At 44.7% G+C, this 22,319-nt stretch overlaps 1 protein-coding gene across 1 annotated transcript in view; it reads right to left on the bottom strand.

Annotated features, from left to right (window-relative positions):
• Positions 1-20,089, bottom strand: part of RPF2 (ribosome production factor 2 homolog) — a 58,175-nt gene extending 38,086 nt beyond the window's left edge. Inside the window, exons 1-5 of the mRNA XM_040428880.1 lie at positions 19,972-20,089; positions 19,669-19,801; positions 17,633-17,670; positions 16,666-16,705; positions 15,336-15,417 (exon numbers count right to left, since the gene is read on the bottom strand). Coding sequence (XP_040284814.1) covers positions 15,336-15,417; positions 16,666-16,705; positions 17,633-17,670; positions 19,669-19,801; positions 19,972-19,994 — 316 coding nt within the window. The 5' untranslated portion in view covers positions 19,995-20,089. The remainder of the gene's footprint in view (positions 1-15,335; positions 15,418-16,665; positions 16,706-17,632; positions 17,671-19,668; positions 19,802-19,971) is intronic.
• Positions 20,090-22,319: the final 2,230 nt, after the last annotated feature.

The following is a 22,319-nucleotide window of genomic DNA, read 5'->3' as shown; positions in this document are numbered from 1 at the left end:
CAAATGCGGACAGCACACTGTGTGCTGTCCGTATCCATTCCGTCCCCATAGAAAATGAATGGGTCCGCACCCGTTCCGCAAAATTGCGGAATTGATGCAGACCCATTTGCGGACGTATGAATAGACCCTTAGAGCAAGGCGATTGTGAGATCGAGTGACAAAAGCAGGAATTTGATGATTAGGGTGAGATGCCATCAGGTACACATAATCGCAGGTAGACCCCAGCAATTGCATAACTCCTGAAAGATTTGAGGTCTATGCTTTCCCTGCTTAGGAAACCTGCCATCCAATTGTCCATACCTGGAATGTGGACGGCTGACAGGGCTGGTATGTGAACCTCTGCCAATCTGAAGATCAGAGAAATTACTCCTCGAATGAGAGAGACTACTCCTCCTGGACCGTGAGGGACTGAAGAAACCTTTTCTATCTGTGAAGACTGGTGTCTTGTGTGACAACTACCCATGAGAGAGTGATGAAGGATCAACCAATAGTCAGCATGGTAGAGGACAGCCATCACTTAAGAGACCAGTGGACTAACATTGGAAGGCATATCTGATCGTTCAGTGAGGACAGACTTGTTCCATTTGTTCAAGATTGCTTGCTGAAGAGGATGGCAGTGAAATTTGGTTTATGGGACTTATTCCACAGTTGCAATCAAGAGCCCAAGGTCTTGCATGCAAAGGAGAATCGGTAACCAGTGAGGAGGGCAAATCTCAAGGACAATGCTGCATAAGCAGGTTATCTTCTCTGGAGGAAGGATTACTCTGTCCACATATATGTCAAAGAATATCCCTAGAAAGACAGACAATCTATTGGAGGGAACAGGTTGGATTTCTGGATGTTGATTAACAACCCGAAGTGGTGAAGTGTGTCCAGGACTATCCTCAGACTGGCAAAGTTGGAGCATGCTTTGACAAGAATGTCACTCAGTATTGATTCGCAATGATCCCTCTCACATGAAGAGCCATGAGCGAGGCAAATACCTTGGTAAATGTCTTCGGTGCTGTTGCTAACCCCAACAAAAGTGCCAGAAACTAACAGTGGAGGGGCCCCAATGAGAATCTTCGTACTGTTGCTGCGTGACACTGATTTGGCTGCAGAGGTAGGCATCTTGGATGTTTATGGAAGACATGAACTCCCCTAGTTCCATGGAAGAGATCAAGTGTAGAGACTCCATGTGAGTGCTTCATTTGGACAAATCTGTCGAGGATCTTAAATCCAGCAAAGGGTGAACTGAACTATTTCTTGGGAACTATAAACAGGTTTGAATAAAAACTGAGGAATCTTTCACAATGAAGGACCTGAGCCTATAGGACTCATGTGGCTTAGGGTTGCACCGGGTATAGAACTTTCGATACCCAGTTGATACTTTTGTACCCGGATAGATACGATACTAGGATTCGCCATTTTCTGATACTAGGCTGCGCTACTGTACAGCCTAGTACATTTTTAATAAAGGGTTAATTTATATTGATTGGTGGCACAGTGGCCACAGCCCCCCCCCCCCCCCACTCCTCAGTATATTCATTGGTAGCTTCCGATCGGAGCCCCAGCAGTGAAATCTCAGGGCTCCGATCGGTTACCATGGCAGCCAGGACGGTACTGAAGCCATCCATGGCTGCTATGGTAAGCTCCCTGCTGCTGTGTGCACAAAGCAGAGGGCAGCAGGGACAGTGTAAAATCCAATTCACCCTAATAGAGCTCTATTACAGTTAATAGGACATAGGTTCTAGCAATTAAATAAAAAGTAAAAAAAAAAAAAAAAAGTTTAAAAAACACCAAATTACTACTACATACTTATTTCCAGTAAAATTTAAGGGAGGGAATATACGAGCAGTCATGGTGGATTCAAGGAAAACCGAAATACTGGTAAGTCTAAATTTCGGTTTTCCATTTCATCCACCATGACAGCTACAGGTGAGAACTAATAGATTATACAGTAGGGGGGCTACTGCTTGAAGAATTTTATGGCCAAAAAGGTCAGATCTGTAGATGCAGAGATATTTATCTGGTAATGTTTTATGAACATATTTATACTAGACCATGTAGCGGCCCTACATATCTTATCCAGATATACGCCCGCTTTTTCTGCCCATGAGGAAGCCATTGCCCTGGTGGAATAGGCTTTTATTCTAGAAGGACATGTAAGACGCATTAGGCTTTGGTAAGCTTCTTTCCTTTATTGAGACCTGCGAACTGAATCAACAGATCTTTTCTAAACTCATTAGTGGCTGCCAGGTACTGGATAATAATTTCCAATTTTCCTTAACATCTAAAAGATGGAACAGTTCTTCTGTAGGGTTTTGAGGATCACTAGAATGACGGTAAGATAATTTTAGTACTATCCTGTCGGAAGAAATTCAAAGACATGGTTCCCTGCTTGAGAGGGCCTGTATTTCCCCCAGGCGTCTAGCTGATGTTATGGCTATCAAGAAGGCAATTTTAATGGAAATGTCCTGGACAGGGGCAAAGTGATCTTGTCAGCCCCCTTAGGACTAAATTGAAATCCCATTGAGGAACTTTAGGAGTTAATGATGGTCTAAGTATGGATGCTGCTCTTATGAATCTTTTCACCTATCTATGATCGGCTAGATTTGTGTCGTCGAATGCCCCCAGGGGGGAGATCTGGACTTTTTAGGGTACCTGGTCTAAGGCCCAGGTCTATTCTTTTCTCAAGAAAATCTACAATTTTTTGAATACACGGGGAGGACATATTTGGAGAGTCTTTTCCCAACCAACTACAGTGCCTCTTCCAAAATGTTTTAGGTAGATAGCTGAGGTGGCCTTTAATGTACAAATAACCTTATCCGAGCGCCCCTTACTCCTTAAGACCTCGCTCTCAGGATCCAGGTCGACAGCTTGAAAAACTCAGGATTCTGATGAAGGATTGGGCTGAGACAGGATGTCCTTTTGAAATGGAATTACCCAAGGTTCCTCCAGAATGGAGAACCAGCTTTTTTTGGGCCAGTAGGGGGTTATTAATATTATCGTTACTGGGTCTGTTAGAATTTTCGGTAGAACTCAAGGTATTAGAGCCCAGGGAGGAAAAGCATATGCTAGATTCCATGTCCATTTTATTGAAAAGGCGTCTACTGCTCATGGCAGCTCTCTGGGATCTATGGAGCAAAAGCGTTCGACTTTTGCATTTCCTTTGAGGCGAACAGGTCTATTTGTGGTTGGCCCCCTTTTTCGTAAATCTTCTGAAAGATTCCTAGATTTAACGACCATTCCCCCGGGTCTAAGGTTTTTCTGCTCAAGAAATCTGCCTCTGGATTTTCTGATCCCCTTGAGGTTTTAAAAAAGTCGTAGTATGGTCATAAAATATTTTTATATGTTTTCCGCGTAAAAGGTTTTGAGCTACTTTTAGGGTCTCCCAGACAGCTCGCAGCTCTTTGTAATTTGAGGATTTGTTTTTTTTATTTCTTTTGACCACCTTCCCTGTCAGGTTGATGAGGCTACTTTTGCTCCCCATCCTGTACTGCTTGAGTCTGTCATAATTTGTATCTCTGGTTCTTTCAGCCAGAGAACGCCTTTTGATAGATTTATCTTTTTCCTCCACCAGTTTAAATCTGACTTTACTTGGTATGGAATGATTATCTTTCTGTCTAGGGACGACTTCCATAGAATTCATGTTTGTTTAACCACCTGCCATCTGGGCCATTTGCCCCCTTCCTGACCAGGCCAAATTTTGCAAAACTGACATCTCACTTTATGTGGTAATAACTTTGGAACGCCTTTATTTATTCAAGTCCTTCAGAGACTGTTTTCTCGTGACACATTGTACTTCATGATAGTCATAAATTTGAGTCAAAATATTTCACCTTTATTTATGAAAAAATCCCAAATTTACCCAAAAATTTGAAAAATTCGCAATTTTCTAAATTTCAATTTCTCTGCTTTTAAAACAGAAAGTGATACCTCATAAAATATTTATTATTTAACATTCCCCATATGTCTACTTTATGTTGGCATCATTTTGGAAATGTCATTTTATTTTTTTAGGACGTTAGAAGGCTTAGAAGTTTAGAAGCAATTCTTCAAATCTTTAAGAAAATTGCCAAAACCCACTTTATAAGGACCAGTTCAGGTCTGAAGTCACTTTGTGGGGCCTACATAGTGGATACCCCCATAAATGACCCCATTGTAGAAACTACACCCCTCAAGGTATTCAAAACCGATTTTACAAACTTTGTTAACCCTTTAGGCGTTCCACAAGAATTAAAGGAAAATAGAGATCAAATTTTTAAATTTCACTTTTTTGGCAGATTTTCCATTTTAATCAATTTTTTTCTTTAACACATCGATGGTTAACAGCCAAACAAAACTCAATATTTAATTACCCAGATTCTGCGGTTTACAGAAACACCCCACATGTGGTCATAAACTGCTGTATGGGCACACGGCAGGGCGCAGAAGAAAAAGGAACTCCACATGGTTTTTAGATGCCATGTCCCATTAGAAGCCCCCCTGATGCACCCTTACAGTAGAAACTCCCAAGAAGTGACCCCATTTTGGAAACTAGGGGATAAGGTGCCAGTTTTATTAGTACTATTTTTGGGTACATATGATTTTTTGATCATTCATTATAACACCTTTCTACTTTACATTCATTATAAACACTTTATGGGGCAAGGTGACCAAAAAAATTGGTTGTTTTAGCAGTTTCTATTTATTTATTTTTACAGCGTTCACCTGAGGGGTTCAGTCAAGTGACATTTTTATAGAGCAGATTGTTACGGACGTGGCGATACCTAATATGTATACTTTTTCTCATTTATTAAAGTTTTACACAATAATAGCATTTTTGAAACAAAAAAATTATGGTTTTAATGTGTCCATGTTCTGAGAGCTATAGTTTTTTTTTATTTTTTGAGAGATTTTCTTATGTAGGGGCTCATTTTTTGCGGGATGAGGTGACGGTTTTATTGGTACTATTTTGTGGGACATACGCGTTTTTGATCACTTGGTGTTGCACCTTTTGTGATGCAAGGTGACGAAAATTGCTTGTTTTGACACAGTTTTTTTTTTTTTTTACGGTGTTCACCCGAGGGGTTAGGTCATGTGATATTTTTATAGAGCTGGTTTTTACGGATGCGGCAATACCTAATATGTATACTTTTTTTTATTTTTTCTATTTTTAACTTTTTTTTCATTCCTTACTTGGGGACTTTATTTTTTTTACATGTGAAACTTTTTTTTATTTTCAACCTTTTATTTTTATTTTTTTTATTTTACACTTTTCGTCCCCCATAAGGTCATACAAGACCTCTGGGGGACATTTACTTCACTTTTTTTTGTTTTTCACAGTTGATTTCTCCTGTAACTGGGGCTGACATAGTAGCCCCAGTTACAGGACAAATACACCCCTAGAGAGGCTGTACAGCAGCAATCCAGCGCTGTACAGCCTCAGAGCAGGGCTGATCGAGGTCTCTGAGAGACCTCACACAGCCCCTGCACTCTCCGGTCACATGACCGCCGGGCCGGAACAGGAAGCGCATGTCCTTGCCTTGTCTTAGGGTTGCCCTGCTGTCACTGACAGCGGGCAACCCGATCAGCAGCTGCACGATTAGCGTGCAGCTGCTATTTCTGAAAGGACGTTTTAAAACGTGCTTTCAGAAATAGACGTCCACCCATAGGACGTTTATATCCTATGGGCGGACGTAAAGCGGTTAATCCTGGCATGAGCCTAACTCCAAGCTACTGCTATTATGCATGATGTCATAAGTCCCAGAATGCTCATAGCCTTTCTGACAGAGCACCGGTTTTGAAAGTCTTTTATTCTTTCCCGGATAGACTATTTTTTCCTGTGGGAGAGATGATGTTTGAGATATTAAATCCAACATTACTCCTAGAATCTTCCTGTTGGATGACGGGATCAAGTAGGACTTTGTTTATTAACCAACCCAAATCCGAAATTTTTTGCAAGAAATAGTCTGTTTGTCTGATTGTTTCTAATTCTGAGTTTCCTACTAAAAAGAAATCATCCAAGTATGGGAAGATTAATAGTCCTTCTTGTCTGAGAGGAGATATCATCTCTAAAACCAATTTTGTGAAGAGCCTTGGTGCTGAGGAAATGCCAAATGGAAGGGCAGAGAATTGGAAATGATGCAGAGCCCTTGTTGTCTTTTAGTGCAAATCTCAGGTATTTTTGAGAGTTGGGATGGATAGGAACGTGAAAGTAGGCGTCTTTCAGATCGACCGATGCGATATAGGCTCTTTTTGATTATGGGGATGATGGACTAAAATAGATTCCATTTAGAATTTTCTGTAGGTTATCAATTTGTTTAGATCTTTTAAGTCTACAATGGTACAGAAGGATACGTCTGGTTTTTGTACTAGGAATAACCTCTCTCTATTTCGGGTACATTTCTTACTACCTCTGATTTTTTTTTAAGTCTAGAACTTCCCTGCCATATTTTTAAAAGGAATGGTCGGACTGTGGGAAGTGGACTGAAATCTTTTTAGAGGGGTTGAGGAAAATTCTATTTTGTAACCGTTTTCTACGATGTCTAAAGCCCAGGGACTTGATGTTACAGATTCCCACTGGGTCATAAAATTCCTCAACCTCCCTCCTACTCTGGCGTCATCGCTTTTCGTTCTGTTTGTTTTGGGGATTAAGGAGGAACCCCCTGCCGTTGCCCCCTTTTTGATAACTCCAACGTCCCGTTTTTCCTTTTCCTCTATAGCAGGGATGCTCAACCTGTGGCCCTCCAGCTGTTGTAAAACTACAACTCCCACAATGCCCTTTTGTAGGATGATAGCTGTAGACTGTCAGGGAATTATGGGAGTTGTAGTTTTGCACCGCAGGTTGAGCATACCTGATCTATAGGGTCTGGACTGCGAACTGAAGGGACGAAAAAGTTTTTTTACTCTCCTCAGGAAACCCTTTCTTTTTATCGGCCGCTTTTTCTAAGATTTTATCTAGTACAGGGCCGAAAACATATTCACCTGAAAAAGCAATAGAACACAGTTTTGCCTTGGAGGTCCTATCTCCCCCCCCCCCAAGGATTTCATCCACAGCACTCTTCTGGCTAAGTTTGAAAGAGCCGAGTCTTTGGCCGCAAATCTGATTCTGCAGAAGCATCTGCCAGAAATGCGGTGGAGGATCTAAGAAAGGGGATGGAGGGTAAAATTTCTTCCCTAGGAGTTTTATTCTTAATGTGATTTTCTAACTCATCGAGCTAGAAGTACATAGCTCTAGCCACGGAAGTTGCCGCTATTCTTGTCTTTACTCCAAACATGGAGGCTTACCAGCATTTTCTCAAAAGGGAATCAGCCTTTCGTTCCATGGGATCTCGTAACTGTGACGAATCCTCAAAAGGCTGGGAAGTTTACTTAACTTTTGCCACCTGTATATCAATTTTTCGGATATCATTAAAGATTTTTGTTTCGGACGGATCAAAGAGTAATTATTTCTAGACCCCTGATCTTTTTCCGGATCTGTCCATTCATATCCTTAATATTTTCATTAAGGTGCTTGTAAAACGTAGAGGGGGAACTCCACGTTGCTGACCTACAGATTTGCTCAATAGTAGCGCACCCTTTTTCTGCCCAGGAAGAGGCTACTGCCCTGGTGGAATGAGCTGAAAAATCTAAAGGTACCTGACAACCTGATTGTGAATATGCCAGACCTATCGCTCTCTTGATCCACCTGGCTAAGGTACGGCTTGTGACTTTCGAGCCTCTGTTCTGACCCTGAACAAAGAGTTGTGGGGTTTTCCTAAAGCCCTTCGTAGACTCTAAATATGCACAGACACACCTTCTGACGTCTAAAGTATGAAAAGGACTTTTCCCCCTCGTTCTTCGGGTTCTGGCAAAAAGAGGGGAGAACTATTTCCTGAGATTTATGGAATACTGAAACTTTGGGCAGGAAGGCAGGATCCGGTTTGAATACAATTCTATCCTCCAGAATCTGAGTATATGGCGGGGAAGATGACAAAGCGGATAGTTCTCCTACTCATCTGGCGGATGTAATGGCCACTAAAAATACAGTTTTATAGGATAGCATCTTTAAGGGGATGTCCCCAAGGGGCTCAAACGGAGCCTTGGTTAGAGCGGATAGAACCAGATTAAGGTCCCACGGGGCTGATTTAGATTTCACTGTAGGACATAGTCTAGAGCAGTGGTCGGCGAGCAGTGGTCGGCAAGCCGCGGCTCGCGAGCCACATGCGGCTCTTTTTATCCTTGAATGCGGCTCTTTCGTGCGGGCTGGCGGGTGGGCGGCCGCGCAGCCATATCGCGCCGCTCAAGCTTGCAAAATGTCCGTCATGCGCCTCCTGCCCCGTCTGTCTGCTCCTTCCACTTTATGAATGAAGCAGGCAGGCGGGGCAGGAGGCGCATGACGGAGGGTGAGATGCAGTGGCGTAGCTACAGGGGTCGCAGCGGTCGCAATTGCGACCGGGCCCCTCAGCCAGGGGGGCCCCCGGCCCCCCCACCGCCTCCTATTCAAAATGTGATCTAACAGTGCCGGGGGCAGTGCGCACGGCGCAGCGCAGTAGGCAGCTCACGTGTGTCAGAGGAGAGTGAGGAGGAGCCGCCCGGAGGCGTGGTTTCCGTGCATCTCCGGATCCCTCCCAGTCAGACACTCAGAAGCAGCAGGCGGCAGTGACTGTGCGGACGTGCGGTGAGTTTTGAATAGCCTCTGGCCGGGCCCTCTACAGTACTTTATAATACAGATGAAGGTCGCAGTCAATGGGGAGGTGTGGAGACTAACGTCGGGGGAAGTTTTAGTAAACAGGGATGAATTGGGATTAATGACTGAACTGTGCTGAGGGAAAATAGCCCTCAAAAATGAACATAGGCTCTGAGGGAAAATGTTCTGTGAGCTGTGGAAAATGTTCTGTGAGCTGTGGAAAATTTTCTTCAAAAATAAAAGTTTAAAAATAATAACCAATGACTATGAGTCTTAAGCAATATGTCCGCCATTACTGCGCGCAAAAAAGTGGTCACCCTCCTTTCCAAGAACACCGAATGGCAAATATCAAATGCCGCTTTCCCGAGTGCCCCCGTGGGCTTCATGTATTTCATGTGCCTCCTCCCTTCCCCCCACTAATACATTACTTTACTTACTGGAGGGCACTTATGGGGGATATCTGTGGAGGGCACTTATGGGGGATATCTGTGGAGGGCACTTATATAGCATCTTATGCTATATATGTGTCATCCACAGATATCCCCCATAGGTGCGTCATCCACAGATATCCCCCATAGGTGCGTCATCCACAGATATCCCCCATAGGTGCGTCATCCACAGATATCCCCCATAAGTGCGCCCTCCACAGATATCCCCCATAAGTGCGCCCTCCACAGATATCCCCCATAAGTGCGTCATCCACAGATATCCCCCATAAGTGCGTCATCCACAGATATCCCCCATAAGTGCGTCATCCACAGATATCCCCCATAAGTGCGTCATCCACAGATATCCCCCATATGTGCGTCATCCACAGATATCCCCCATAAGTGTGTCATCCACAGATATCCCCCATAAGTGTGTCATCCACAGATATCCCCCATAAGTGCGTCATCCACAGATATCCCCCATAAGTGCGTCATCCACAGATATCCCCCATAAGTGCGTTTAATAAAAGTAAAAAATTATAAAGATTAAATGAAATAATAATCAAGATCCAAATAAAAGAAAGTACATATAAAAGTATGTAAAAACACACTCTGGGCTCATGCCCACGAATGTAAGGGCGCCGTGCCTGTGCTCTGGACCGCAAATAGCGGTCCGTCCGCAATGCACGGACACAGACCATGGGGCAGCTGCATGAGGATCGCGGACCCATTCACTTGAATGGGGTTCACGATCCGCATCCGACTGCCCGCACCGCAAAAAAGTAGCGCATGCTAAAGTGAATGGGTCCATGATGCCAGTGTACCAGTGAGGACTATTAGGGCTCATGCACACGACCGTGTGCCCGCCGTTGCCATATTGCAGGTCTCATACGGCGGGTCCGCAATACACGGGCACTGGCCGTGTGCAGCCCGCATCATGGACCCATTCACTTCAATGGGTCCAGGATCGGGGATATGAGTGCTACAGTGTGCTTCCGTGGTGCTTCTGGCTGTGCCTCCGCACCGCGAAAAAGTAGTGCATGCGCTACTTTTTTGCGGTGCGGAGGCACAGCCAGAAGCTCCACGGAAGCACTCTGTAGCACTCATATTCCGGATCCTGGACCCATTGAAGTGAATGGGTCCTTGATGCGGGCTGCACACGGCCAGTGCCCGTGTATTGCGGACCCGCCGTATGAGACCTGCAATATGGCAACGGCGGGCACACGGTCGTGTGCATGAGCCCTAATAGTCCTCACTGGTACTGTTGACGCAATATTTTAGGTTTTAAAAATGTGGCTCTCCAAAGAAATTTCAATCGTGGTTTTGGCGATATTTGGCTCAGTTGAAAAAAAAGGTTGCCCACCACTGGTCTAGAGGAACCCTTAATAAACCTTTTGACCCAAGGATGAGTAGCTAATCTAAAGTCAAATAGAGCACTCAGTGCCGAGACCTGGACCTTGAGAGTGCTGGGTTTAAGTTTTATAAGGCCTTCCTGTAAAAAAAAAATTTAATTAAAAAGGGATGTTGGGCGAGCTCAAGTCTAGGCCTGGCCCTGCAAACCGAGGGAAGGTCTTCCATACCCTCAGATAGATTTCGGAGGTGACCTTTTTCCTACTGGCTAGAAGAGTCCCAATGACTTGTTCCGATAGGCCTCTAGACCTGAAGAATGTCCTCTCAAAATCCAGGCTGTCAGGTGGAGGTTCTTGACTTCCGGATGATGTAGAGGGCCCTGATATAATAGGTCCTGTCTTTCTGGAAGTATCCAGGGATCGGCTATTGATAGTCTCCTCAACCAGGCAAACCAGACTCTTCTCGGCCAAAACGGTGCTATTAGTATCACTGTTGCCTGCTCCCCACTGATCTTCTGGATCACTCTGGGCAACAGGCTAATGGGAGGAAACGCATAGCTAGGCCCTTCCCCCATGGCTGTGAGCGCATCTGTGCCTATCGACTGATCCTCCCTGCTCAGAGAAAAGAAAAACTTTCACACTTTTTGTTCTCTACCGAGGCGAATAGATCTATTGTGGGAGATCCCCATAGGGCCTCTATTTGGTGAAATACCTCCTGATTCAGACACCAATTCACTTGGCTGAATCTGTGTCTGCTGAGAAAGTCCACCTGGTAATTCTCTGAGCCTTTCAAATGAACTGCTGAGAGAGAAAGAGCTTTCCCCTGTATTAGTAAGAAGATCCTGGATGCTAGCTGTATTAGTTGAGGAGATCTTGTCCCCCCTTGTTTGTTGAAATAAGCTACCACCGAGGCGTTTGTCGGATAGGATTCTGACATGTTTTTGGAGGCAATGATGAGAGACTTTACTTTAATGCGCACAGGACTGCTCTTAACTCCCTGGCATTTTGGGACTGAGCACTCTGGGTTTTTGACCAAGGGCCTTGGAAAAACCCCAAAACTGAATGGGGCCCCCCGTCCCCAAGGGCTTGCATCGGTGGTTATTATTAAGGGGTCCTGTTTCAACCACTCTACTCCCCGACTTAGGTTCAGAGTTTTCAGCCACCAAGTTAGGTACCGGGTTACTGACCCCGGGATCACAATCTTGCGATCCAGGGATAGCAACATCCCATCCCATTTGGACAAAATGTGCCATTGAAGTATTCTGGACCTGAATTGGGCCCATCTCACAGCTGGAATGCAAGCAGTCATCAGACCCAGAATAGACATTGCTTTTCTTAGGGATACTTCCTTGGTTTTGCTGAAAGACCTGATTTTCTGCCGAATAGCTTTCTTCTTGTCTACCGGAAGATAAGATTTCTGCGTCTGGGAATCTAATAAGATGCCTAGGAAAACGCATTTGGAGGTTTGAATCAGGGACGATTTGTCCCAATTTATTAACCAGCCAAGGCTCATCAGGATCCCCAGGACCTCCTGTATTTGAGATCAACAGCTCTGGGGACTGCCCTACTAAGAGAAGTTCGTCCAGGTACGAGATTATAATGATGTCTGATCATTATTTCTGCCATTACCTCCGCCATTAGCTTTGTGAAGAGCCTCCGCGCCTGAGATATCCCAAAGGGAAGTGCTCTGAATTCGCTATATTCGGTTTAAAAGGCAGAAGTGGATGCCTTCCAATTCTTTCTTAAGTAGGCATCTGCCCTTTTGTCCATTGGATCTTTAAGGGAACCTAAATCCTCAAACGGGAGAGCTGATTTTTTATTTATCTTCGCTACGGAGGAGTCTACCCTCGGTACCTCCTGCCAAGCTGATACTTCTTGATCATCAAAGGGGTACTTTCTCTTAACCGCTCTAGGGATAAAGAATTTTTTGTCGGGCTTCTCCAATTCACGTTTAATCAGGTCTTTGATACAGTCCTGAATGGGGAACACCCTAGACTTTTTTGGCTTTAGGCTTTCAAACATGAGTTCTGGCCTAGACCTGGACTCCTTTTCTTCCTCCAGCTCTATCGTGGAGCTAACCGCTTTTAATAGTAGATCCGTATCCTCCGCTCTGAATAACGGCTTCCCTGTCAAATCCTCAGAGGAGGAATCTGAGCTTGCAATGGCGCCCTCCTCAGACTCAGAATCCGTAGTATCCTCCACTATTGTCTGAGCCTTCTTATGTCTGGATGAGCTAGGGAGGGATTTTTTAAGATCTTCCACAGAAGAACGAACTTCCTTTTTAACTAACTCCTGGATGCTTTGTAATAAAGATGGCGACTCATCTGCTACTAACTTATCCTGACATGGTTGGCAACATGTTTTGGGGTAGGACGGGCCCAATTTACGCTTGCAAATTCCACACTCCGTAGCTCTTGTTTTGTGGGTAGCTTTTCTTGGGGCTTCTTTAACCTGCATTTAATAAAACAGCCCTAATCAGTCTAATTCTGACCACAATAATAACTCCCCAAAGGGAGATGGTGGTGGTTAACCCTCTTACCCCCAGGAGTACCATGCTGGATTCAGAAATCTGCTCCTGTCTGTCAGAGCGCAATTGCACATCCCCTTCTTCCTGCATGATGATGCTGCTTCAAGGGGGGCAATGGAGGGAAGATCTGGCCGTCCGGACCGGTATCTGCTTGCTGCTGCTCCTCCTGCTCCCTCCATGCTGGCTGGCGTTCCCTTTTTCAAACGGGCCGTGCAACGCCCGCCATGTTTAAGCTCCTCCCCTTCCAGCCGGTGGAACGCACGCGTCACTTCCAGTTCGATGCGCGCGTCCAGACTCGGCCTGCCGCAATGAGAGGAGAAGATCCACCTCCCCCTCACACCGAACTTCACCGACTAGGCAGGGACAACGAGGCAGCTACAGGCATCCCCCATGGCTCTGAAGGGAGAGAAAACGCTGGGCTTCTCAGCGGCTCCTAGTGGAGACTTACGCCGACAGGTACCTCCACTAGGTTTCCATCCTTTTAACCCTAGAGGTCCTGCAGCCCAAAAGATAGACCTGAAAAGAAATCCTACTGTCTCTGGACAGGAAACAGGAAAACTGAGTGGTGGAAGGCAGTGGACCAATTTAAAGATCTGGGAAGTTCCTGTTCCCTGTCCGGAAGGGGGAGGATCTCTCACAGGTGCTGTCATGGGGCGTAATGAAAATAAGAACTCTTCACCTCTCCTTAGGGCGGCCTCTCTGTGCAATGTCCCTGTAGGGACAGGAAACACTGAAGGGAGAGAGTGGGTGGGGACTTTTAATCTCTCTCTGTGTATTCCTGCCCCTACAGAGGTCAAGGGGTCAATCTCACCTGTAGTCATGGTGGATGAAATGGAAAGTCAGAACTATTAAAATATAAAAAAATATCCCCTATGCGATGAACGCCGTAACAGAAAAAAATAAACACACAATTCGCCATTTTTTAGTCACCTTGTCCCCCCAAAAATAGGATAGACGTTCCATAAAATGCGGCATGTGCGTGGCTTTCTTGGGGTTTTATTTTTTCGTGTGGTATTGAGCATTGCAATACTTTTTTATGGTATCGAAATCAAATCAACATTTTGGTATTGTGACAACCCTAGTGTGGCTTCAAACAATGTTGAGGTTTTGGCTTGGAAGGCTGGGGTGGTCGCTTGGAAAGCCAGACCTTTCAAAACGAAACATGTAACCACACCCCACCCAAGCAAGCTTGGATGGGGGCTGCAAATGGAGTGGACGTAGACTTGGAGGAAGAGAGTTTGGATAAGTTGTGGTGAGGTCATCATGAGAGGAAAGGTTTGAAGGACTTCTTTTGTGGTCCTGAGTTGTCTTCAACCCAGAAGGCTGGGGGCTTGGAAAGCACCAAAAGGAGAGAAAGTAGGGCCTAATCCTTTTGAAGCTGTTGGCATGGGCGGATCTATACTGTTGAAGACGACTGCTCTTGCCCCTGGTGGTGTCCAAGATGTGCTCGGCAATTTTCCACCCAAAAAGCATAGGCCAGCAAAGGGGAGGGCTGTGAGCACTTTTTTGAAAGAGTTATTTGCCACCAACCAAAAAAATTAAAACACACACACGGTTCTATGCATGGCTACCAGCAGTGCTGATGAATGTGCCATTAATCAGGTAGCTTCCAGGGAGGCTTCACAGATGTAGGATTACTACCTGATAAGTAAGGCTAATATGTGTACGGTGCGCAAAAATAGATAGCCACAACCAAAAGTGGGCGCTGAGATATATGATGTGGGTTTCAATTACTCTGCAGGGTTAAAAGACAACACTACTAATGGAGGCCCCTTAGTACTCATTTTGCCCAGACAATGGTCAGGTCATCTGTGGTTGGTGAAGTGCAAGAACACCCAGGGGAGGCTCAACTCAAGAGGAGCCAACCTGCTCAGGAATTCATTAAGAAGCTTAGAGGAACTTCCTGCATACTAGTTATACATTAACTACAATAATACTGTATGCACTAGGCTTAAGACGCATTTAAACTACTGGTAAACATTTATTTGGAAGGAACTGTTTCTTCACAATAACTGCCTGCTCATCAGGGGAGGGGTGGAGAGCTGCCTTTACATGCAGATATCTTCCACCACTCGTCCTCAAATTTTTTTGGTTTCTGGGCAGCAGAGTGCTGTTTAAAAAGCATGATCTGCTGCCCAGAAACAATGATTGAGGTGTACACACGAACAATCATTTCACCTTATGAACAAGCATTTTGCTTGTCCAGCGGGTGATCAGCAGCACCTTTACAAAAGGCAGATTATCCAGAACAAGCGTTTGTACAAACTTAAATTCCAGATAATCTGCCTGAAAATTGGGCTGTATAAATGTAGAATTAGGCACTCCATTTCAACTTTTACATTTTTTTTTTTTAAAGACAGCAGTGTATATATATCTATATATATAGTTAACAGACTTACCAAAGATCAAGTTGTTTGGCCGTTTCTTATTATGAGACCCAAACACAAATAATGAGCAGTCAGATTTCTTAGAAAAAAATTCCTAGAACACAGTGAAATCTGTTTTAGTGCACAATGTTACTGAAGATGCCAACACTACGTAAAGCTGAAGAGTGATTAATTAGCAATGATGTATTAATAGGCTAGTCTTTGTTGCAACTGTCATAACTACAGCAAAACTGCATCAGTTTTTAGAAAACAAATGCATACGGCCTTATCAGTTTTTTCAGTCCGCAAACTGTGCATCCTGCATTTTCCTTCCCGTAGTATTTTTCAAATGCAGATTTTTGTCCACAGAACGGACAAGAATAGGACATGTTCTATTTTTTTGAGGGGCAGTGGAACAGACATATACTGTCATGTGCTGTCTGCATCTTTTGCGGCCCCACTGAAATGAGTGGGTCCGCATCCAATCGCAAATAAATGCGTGTCGGATGCGGAACGAAACTACAGTTCAGTGCATGAGGCCTTAGGGTGGCATTCCGCACAGCTTTTTTAGCATTTTTCTTTTTTTTGCCAAAGTCAGAAGTGAATCCAGCTAAAAGAATTCCCCTGAAAAAAAAAAAAAACTAAAGAAAAAACAAAACCACAAACTACCACAAAAACCTGTGTGCAAAACCCACTCTTAGGCTACATGCACACAACCGTTGTGTGTTTTGCAGTCCACAAATCACGGATCCGCAAAACACGGATGGCGTCCGTGTGCGTTCCGCAATTTGCGGAACGACACGGACAGCCTTTAATATAACTGCCTATTCTTGACCGCAGACAAGAATAGGACAGTTCATCTTTTGCGGCCCCATTGAAGTGAATGGGTCCGCATCCGAGCCGCCAGAACTGTGGCTCGGATGCGGACCAAAACAACGGTCGCGTGCATGAGGCCTTAGTCTATTTTTGTAATGATAGTCTATGGTGTCGCCATGCAACATGCTGTAACACGACAGACGCACAAATATCCATCCAAGTTAGATTTTTGTGCGACTGTCGTGTTGCAGTGCGACACCATAGACTATAATTACAAAACATGTCGCACGACATGCTTTTAGCAGCGAACAAGCATTTTCTACTGTGTAATAAACATTCAAAATACCATTAACAGCTTCCTATTGGCAACTGAATCAGACGAAGCAGTAGTGTAGTCCTGAAGGTACACTACAAAATATCTTTGTGTCACCCAGGCCTTATTCAAACAAAACACATCTGACGGATGGAGTTGAGAAAAATGAACTTCACTTTTGCGTGTCTCGAGAAAATCTACTCAGCAAGTTTGCACTCATTCATTTACACTTACCAGGGATGTAGGATCGTCAAAAGGTCTTGTCATGTTTTTCCTAAACCGATAGATATCCCGTTAGTTATTTCAGAAATTATTGGAGTATTACAATGAATCATGCAAATAGTGACAACTACACGGATACAACACGAATTATGACTATTCACATGGTGCAGCCAGGTGAATACATGCTAAAGGACATATCTGCTATGGGTGATATACAGCAGAACAGGAGTCACTTGCAATGTACTTTGCACCCAGTGAGAAGCTGCAGGGTCTTTACAAGGGTAAATAGATACATATTTTGAGTGGTTTAGTTTGCCGAGATGACAAAGCTCACAAACAGCCCCCCCATGTGCCGGGCCCCTCAAAGGGAATATACTTGCGTCGCTCCTGGCCCCCGCACCGCCGCTGCTTCTGCCTGTACACGGATTAAAGCATCTGGTGTCAGGGGGGAGCAGCCAATGGCAAGCGGGGGCGAGGCTCCCTAGCGTCACCGTGTTTTTATCGGCGCACAGGGAGAAGCAGCAGAGGCGGTGCAGGGAGCGGGATAAGTATATTCCTATATTCCCTCTGAGGGGCCCGGCATATGGGGAGATTGTTTGTGAAATTGAATAACCCCTTTAACACAGTGCAGTATTTTATGGGTCACTTATAGCCATATGGAAAGCTTCTAGGGCAGGTTACCTCTTTAAGCAATAGAAATGCCCCATTTTTTTCATAAATACATAAGAAAAAAATCTGTGCATGGTGACATGCATTTAGTAAGGCCCCATAGTAGTCTATAGGTACCGTATTACAGATCCATAATGTGGGTGTATGCAAGCAGATACTATGTATGCACAAAGCCATGTTTCTTCAAAAGCCCCAAAATTAAATGAAATAAAAAAAACAAAAAAAAACTGCATATGCACAAATACAGATGAGATGAATTTATATATACAATTATATAATCTAATATACACATATGCAGTTTATACCTTACCTTTTATAAATCACACAGTATGGCTTTTTCAATGAACGCTGAAAAACATAAAAATCAGTTAACATAAAAGCTGTCATTTCTGCATGCGGTTTCGCAGATGGATGCAGATTTTAATAGAACTGGACACTAAAAGGTAGGCAAAGTGTAGAGGAAAGACCTCCAAAAATGTGGCAAAACTGTTTTGTCACTAGCATTTGTAGCAGCATGGATACTTTCAGGAGAAATATCTCATGTAAGGGACTCCTATATCGATGACCTATCATCTGTATAATAGCAAACAAAGACTGACGCCTGACGATGCGGAGCCAAACGGATCCGTCCTGACTTACAATGTAAGTCAATGGGGACGGATCCATTTTCACTGACACAATATTGTGCAATTGAAAACGGATCCGCCTCCCATTAACTTTCAATATAAGTCAGGACGGATTCATTTGCATGATCATGAAAAGAAAAAAAATAATATTTTTTTTTTGTTTATGGTAATGCAAACGGATCCGTTCTGAACAGATACAAGCGTTTGCATTATAGGTGCGGATCCGTCTGTGCAGATACCAGACGGATCCGCACCTAACGGAGGTGTGAAAGTAGCCTAACAAGTAGTCTTTATCAAGCATATCATGCTTGATAAAGACTACTTGTTAGTCGAAACGTTGCACTTTTTGGCGTCAGTTGCATATTTTTTCATGGACCCACTGTGAAAAAAATTCACTTCTGGAGATGCTGCCGTCATTTGTCTTTGTTTGCTGATTGGATGACCAAAGTGGATCTGAGGTCATGGATGGGCTGATCCATTCCAGTGTCTACACGGTATTAAGTGCTGTTCTTAGGCCTCTTTCACACGGGCGGGTGCAATGCATGAGGTGAACGCATTGCCCCCGCACTGAATCCAGACCCATTCATTTCTATGGGGCTGTGCACATGAGCAGTGATTTTCATGCATCACTTGTGCATTGCGTGAAAATCGCAGCATGCTCTATATTGTGCATTTTTCGTGCAACGCAGGCCCCATAGAAGTGAATGGGACTGCGTGAATTGCGATGCATGTCTCTGAACCAATAAAGCAATATTCTACTGCAAGTGTGTCTTATTTTTCTTCTGGGGTACCTCTGGTTCCTTTAGCTCTCTTCTAAGCACATGGTATTGCGCCGTCCCGTTCAGTATTCGGCGCAGGCGCAGTGAGAAAGTCAGCAGCCAGCTTTCTCACTGTGCCTGCGCCGAGTACTGAACGGGACGGCGCAGGCGCAAGATTTACACGGCAGACAGGGCCAGCAGGAGAACCAACGCTAGCCTGGCCCTGTCAATCAAGACAAAAGGGCGTAGAAATGAGGTGGGCATCACTGCCCAGGGGGCCAACTGGCCTCTGTCACTGGAGGGGTACATAATGAGCTCTCCACTGCTGTGGCCCGCATCTTATTTCCTAAGTCCCCTGCTCCATATCTTAATCAGAGACAACTGGAGGAGGACAGAAAATGGCATCTACTGATGACCACCAGAGGTACAGCTTTTGGAGCAATTGTGCTGCACTGTGGTATATGGTTCTGCTGGGACAGTATTTTGTGCTGTTGAACACACCTACTTGTGTTACCCCACCTTCTGCCAGTTTGGGGCCACTTTTTTTCAAGGCTACTAAGTTCCCAGTCCACCCCTGCCCTTCACACTATTTCAATTCAATGTTGTGCGAGGGGATGTTCCCTGCCATCACTCCACTGATTGCTGAGGGTCCATCTCTGTGGGTGTTTCTTCAGCTTTTATTCTGCCCAACTCATGGTCACAAGTGACACTGTACATTAAACCACTGTGCTTTACCCAGCGCCACAGTCCCTTAGTTCTCAGGATCCACATACACACTCATAGAAACTAGTCTACCAGTCCTTAGACTACTCTTCAAGGAGGCTGAGCACAGCAGGTCACAATGACCAGAGAAGTCATTCAGCCTCATTATTTCTGCAATTGGTGGGGGTCTTAGTACCCAGACCCCACATATGTCACAGGTACCATTTAACATTAGAGCACAGAAAACTCCACCCACATACCAGATCTTTGAGAGCTTGGGTGACAATCAGGTTGGCATTGCCCCCTTTAATAAGCATGGCATATTTGTCGTTCTCGGTAAGCTTAGACTCCCTGTGCTGAAGGAATCTCTTTGATCTCCTGTTTTTCGGTTTTCTGTAACAAGAGATCAGAACGTTACCAGTACATAGGATTACACAGATGACTACTCCAGTATGATAGCAGGAGCGAAGGCTGGAGAATGAGGGAAACCCTCATCATTCAAGAGCCTGCGCCCCTACATTACTGCCACGAGCACCCGTACTCATGGGGCGTCCGGTACTTACACTACACGATCTAACTCAGACATTCTGAAGTCTTCCTTCTACACACGTGTAAACTTTCCTCCACCGCACAGAATAATGACGTCACGTTATACCGGCGCATTCCTGCGCGTCATCAAACCGGAAACGCGTATAGGGCATTTGTATAGCAGAGTAGAAGGGCGACACCTAGTGGACTGGAGGAAAACATCAGACCTCTCCCAGGTTCTCTGCGTTGTTATTTATGGATATTTCTCTGACTACTTATATTTACTATAGATTCAGAGACAAAAGGATAGAAATGTATTATATGTACTGTGTGCTCTTCAGCAAGACTTTTTAAATTGCATTGTTTTAAGTGAACACTCTAAAATTGTTATTCTCAGTCTTCCCCAAACAGAACTAAACATAGTAATGTGTCCTCATAACAAGGCCATTGATAGTGTCCTCATAAGTAGTGATGGTCAGTTTGCAGTGCTTGCCAGCGAACACATGCGGGCTGCCATCTTTAGTAAGGTAAACTCACCCGTCCGGCGATGCACAGGTAAGCCTTTACCTGTGCCGGGAGCCGGTCTGAAATCAAATGCGGTCACCGGGAGCAGGCAGTTCCGAGAACAGCCCGATGAAGGCCCCCGGCGGCTGTTCTCGGAACTCCCTGCTCCCAGTGACTGCATTTGATTTCAGACCGGCTCCCGTCACAGCTAAGGGCTTACCTGTGCATCGCCGGACGGGTGAGTCTACCTTACTAAAGATGGCAGCCCGCATGTGTTTGCTGGTGAACACCCTTATGTACTGCTCATAAGGGTGCCTCCTAACAGCAGATTTTGTTGCAGAAAGCTGAAAATGAGTTTTATTGATGTGAAAGGGGTTGTTTTGGCAGGAAGCACATCATACCTCCCAACTTTTGAAAATCACAAAGAGGGACAATATGAGCGGCGCGCATCACGGCAGTTTTTTCATACTAGGCCACGCCAGACATCCCAACCTGCAAAAACTCATTTCAGGGAGGTGCACTTCTCATTTCAGGGAGGTTTTCTTTTTTTTTCTTTCACAAACTTTTTATTACATTTTCCAAACACTTTGCTCTATGGTGTGGAGGACTGGGCTCATTACCCTGCCCCAAATTATCATATTTCTGTATATGATTAAAGAGATTCTGTCACCACCTATAAGCCCTGTGAGCTAAACATATGCTCATGTCCAGGGTAGCATTCTGATTTCTAAGGTGGCCTTATAAAAGCTATTTGTAGCTTTATTCTGCGGAAAAACAGGTTTTACTAACCTGTCAATCATTGAATTAAGGTGCCCAAGCAGGGGAGGTCTGTGGATGCATGGTGCCCAGCCGCACGCATCGCCGTTCGTGCCCAGCGCCGCCTTCTACTCCTCAGTGCCGCCTCTCCCTTTGAGATCCCGCGCGTGCGCACAGGCTCAGCCTGATGCGCCGATGTGGACTGCTGGCATCAGCTTCTTCTTGCACTGTGCGCACGCGCCGAGAAGGGGACACTGCACAGGTTGCCGGAAAGGTTTACTGCGAGTAAACCTTTCCGGGATATATTGTTTCACATGCGGGCGTCAGGGAGCCGCTATCTAATAGCGGGAGACTCCCTGAACGTCCGGGAGACTTGAGATCCCTGCCACGCCTCTAACTCCACCCAAAGCATAGTTACTGACTCCGTCAGAACGGCAATAGCTGGGGATCGGTTAGGTGACTATACGTTCCTTTTTACAGCGTGTGGAGCACCTGGGACAATATTTTTCTTGCGCTTCAATATCCATTTAAATATTAGCACATAAATCATCTGAAAATGTACATATTGTAAGGTCCAAATAATGAAGTTCTAGTCTAATATACAGGTAGAAACCATACAGACACTTTAGTAAGGAGCAATTTAGTAAATGTATTAATGCACATTTATGCATTAATTCCTATGTGACAACCACCCGCCAATCCCGTCGTACTATGCCACAGTTGCCATACAGGTCTCCACTAGAGACTTCTGGAGGCGAATCCACTGTGAGCACAGAAGACGTTTAAGATTGGTTAGTGGGCCCAGACAGGATACAATCACGATTGTATGTACAATCGGTAAAAATAAACTTACTGATTTCACGCTGGAAATCAAATTAATTTGCTGCCACCACTCTTCGTATTGAATCGGGGCGAAGAGACCCCGGCTAGCTAATCCTAAAGGGACGAAACGGTTATTTGCAACCTAGCTAGTAAATTAACAATTTATAAAAATAAAACAATTTGGTAGTATGTCTTCTGAGTTCTTAGCATAGATCAGTTCATCAAGTAACAAGGGCAAAACTGGAATGATGAAATCGTTAGTTTTTATTCTAAAACTATACACAAAAATATATACATTAAA

This window comes from Bufo bufo, chromosome 4, assembly GCF_905171765.1.
Source record: "Bufo bufo chromosome 4, aBufBuf1.1, whole genome shotgun sequence".
NCBI lineage: Eukaryota > Metazoa > Chordata > Amphibia > Anura > Bufonidae > Bufo > Bufo bufo.
The sequence above is the reverse complement of the archived record's forward strand: the minus strand, read 5'-3'. Positions and strand labels throughout refer to the sequence as shown.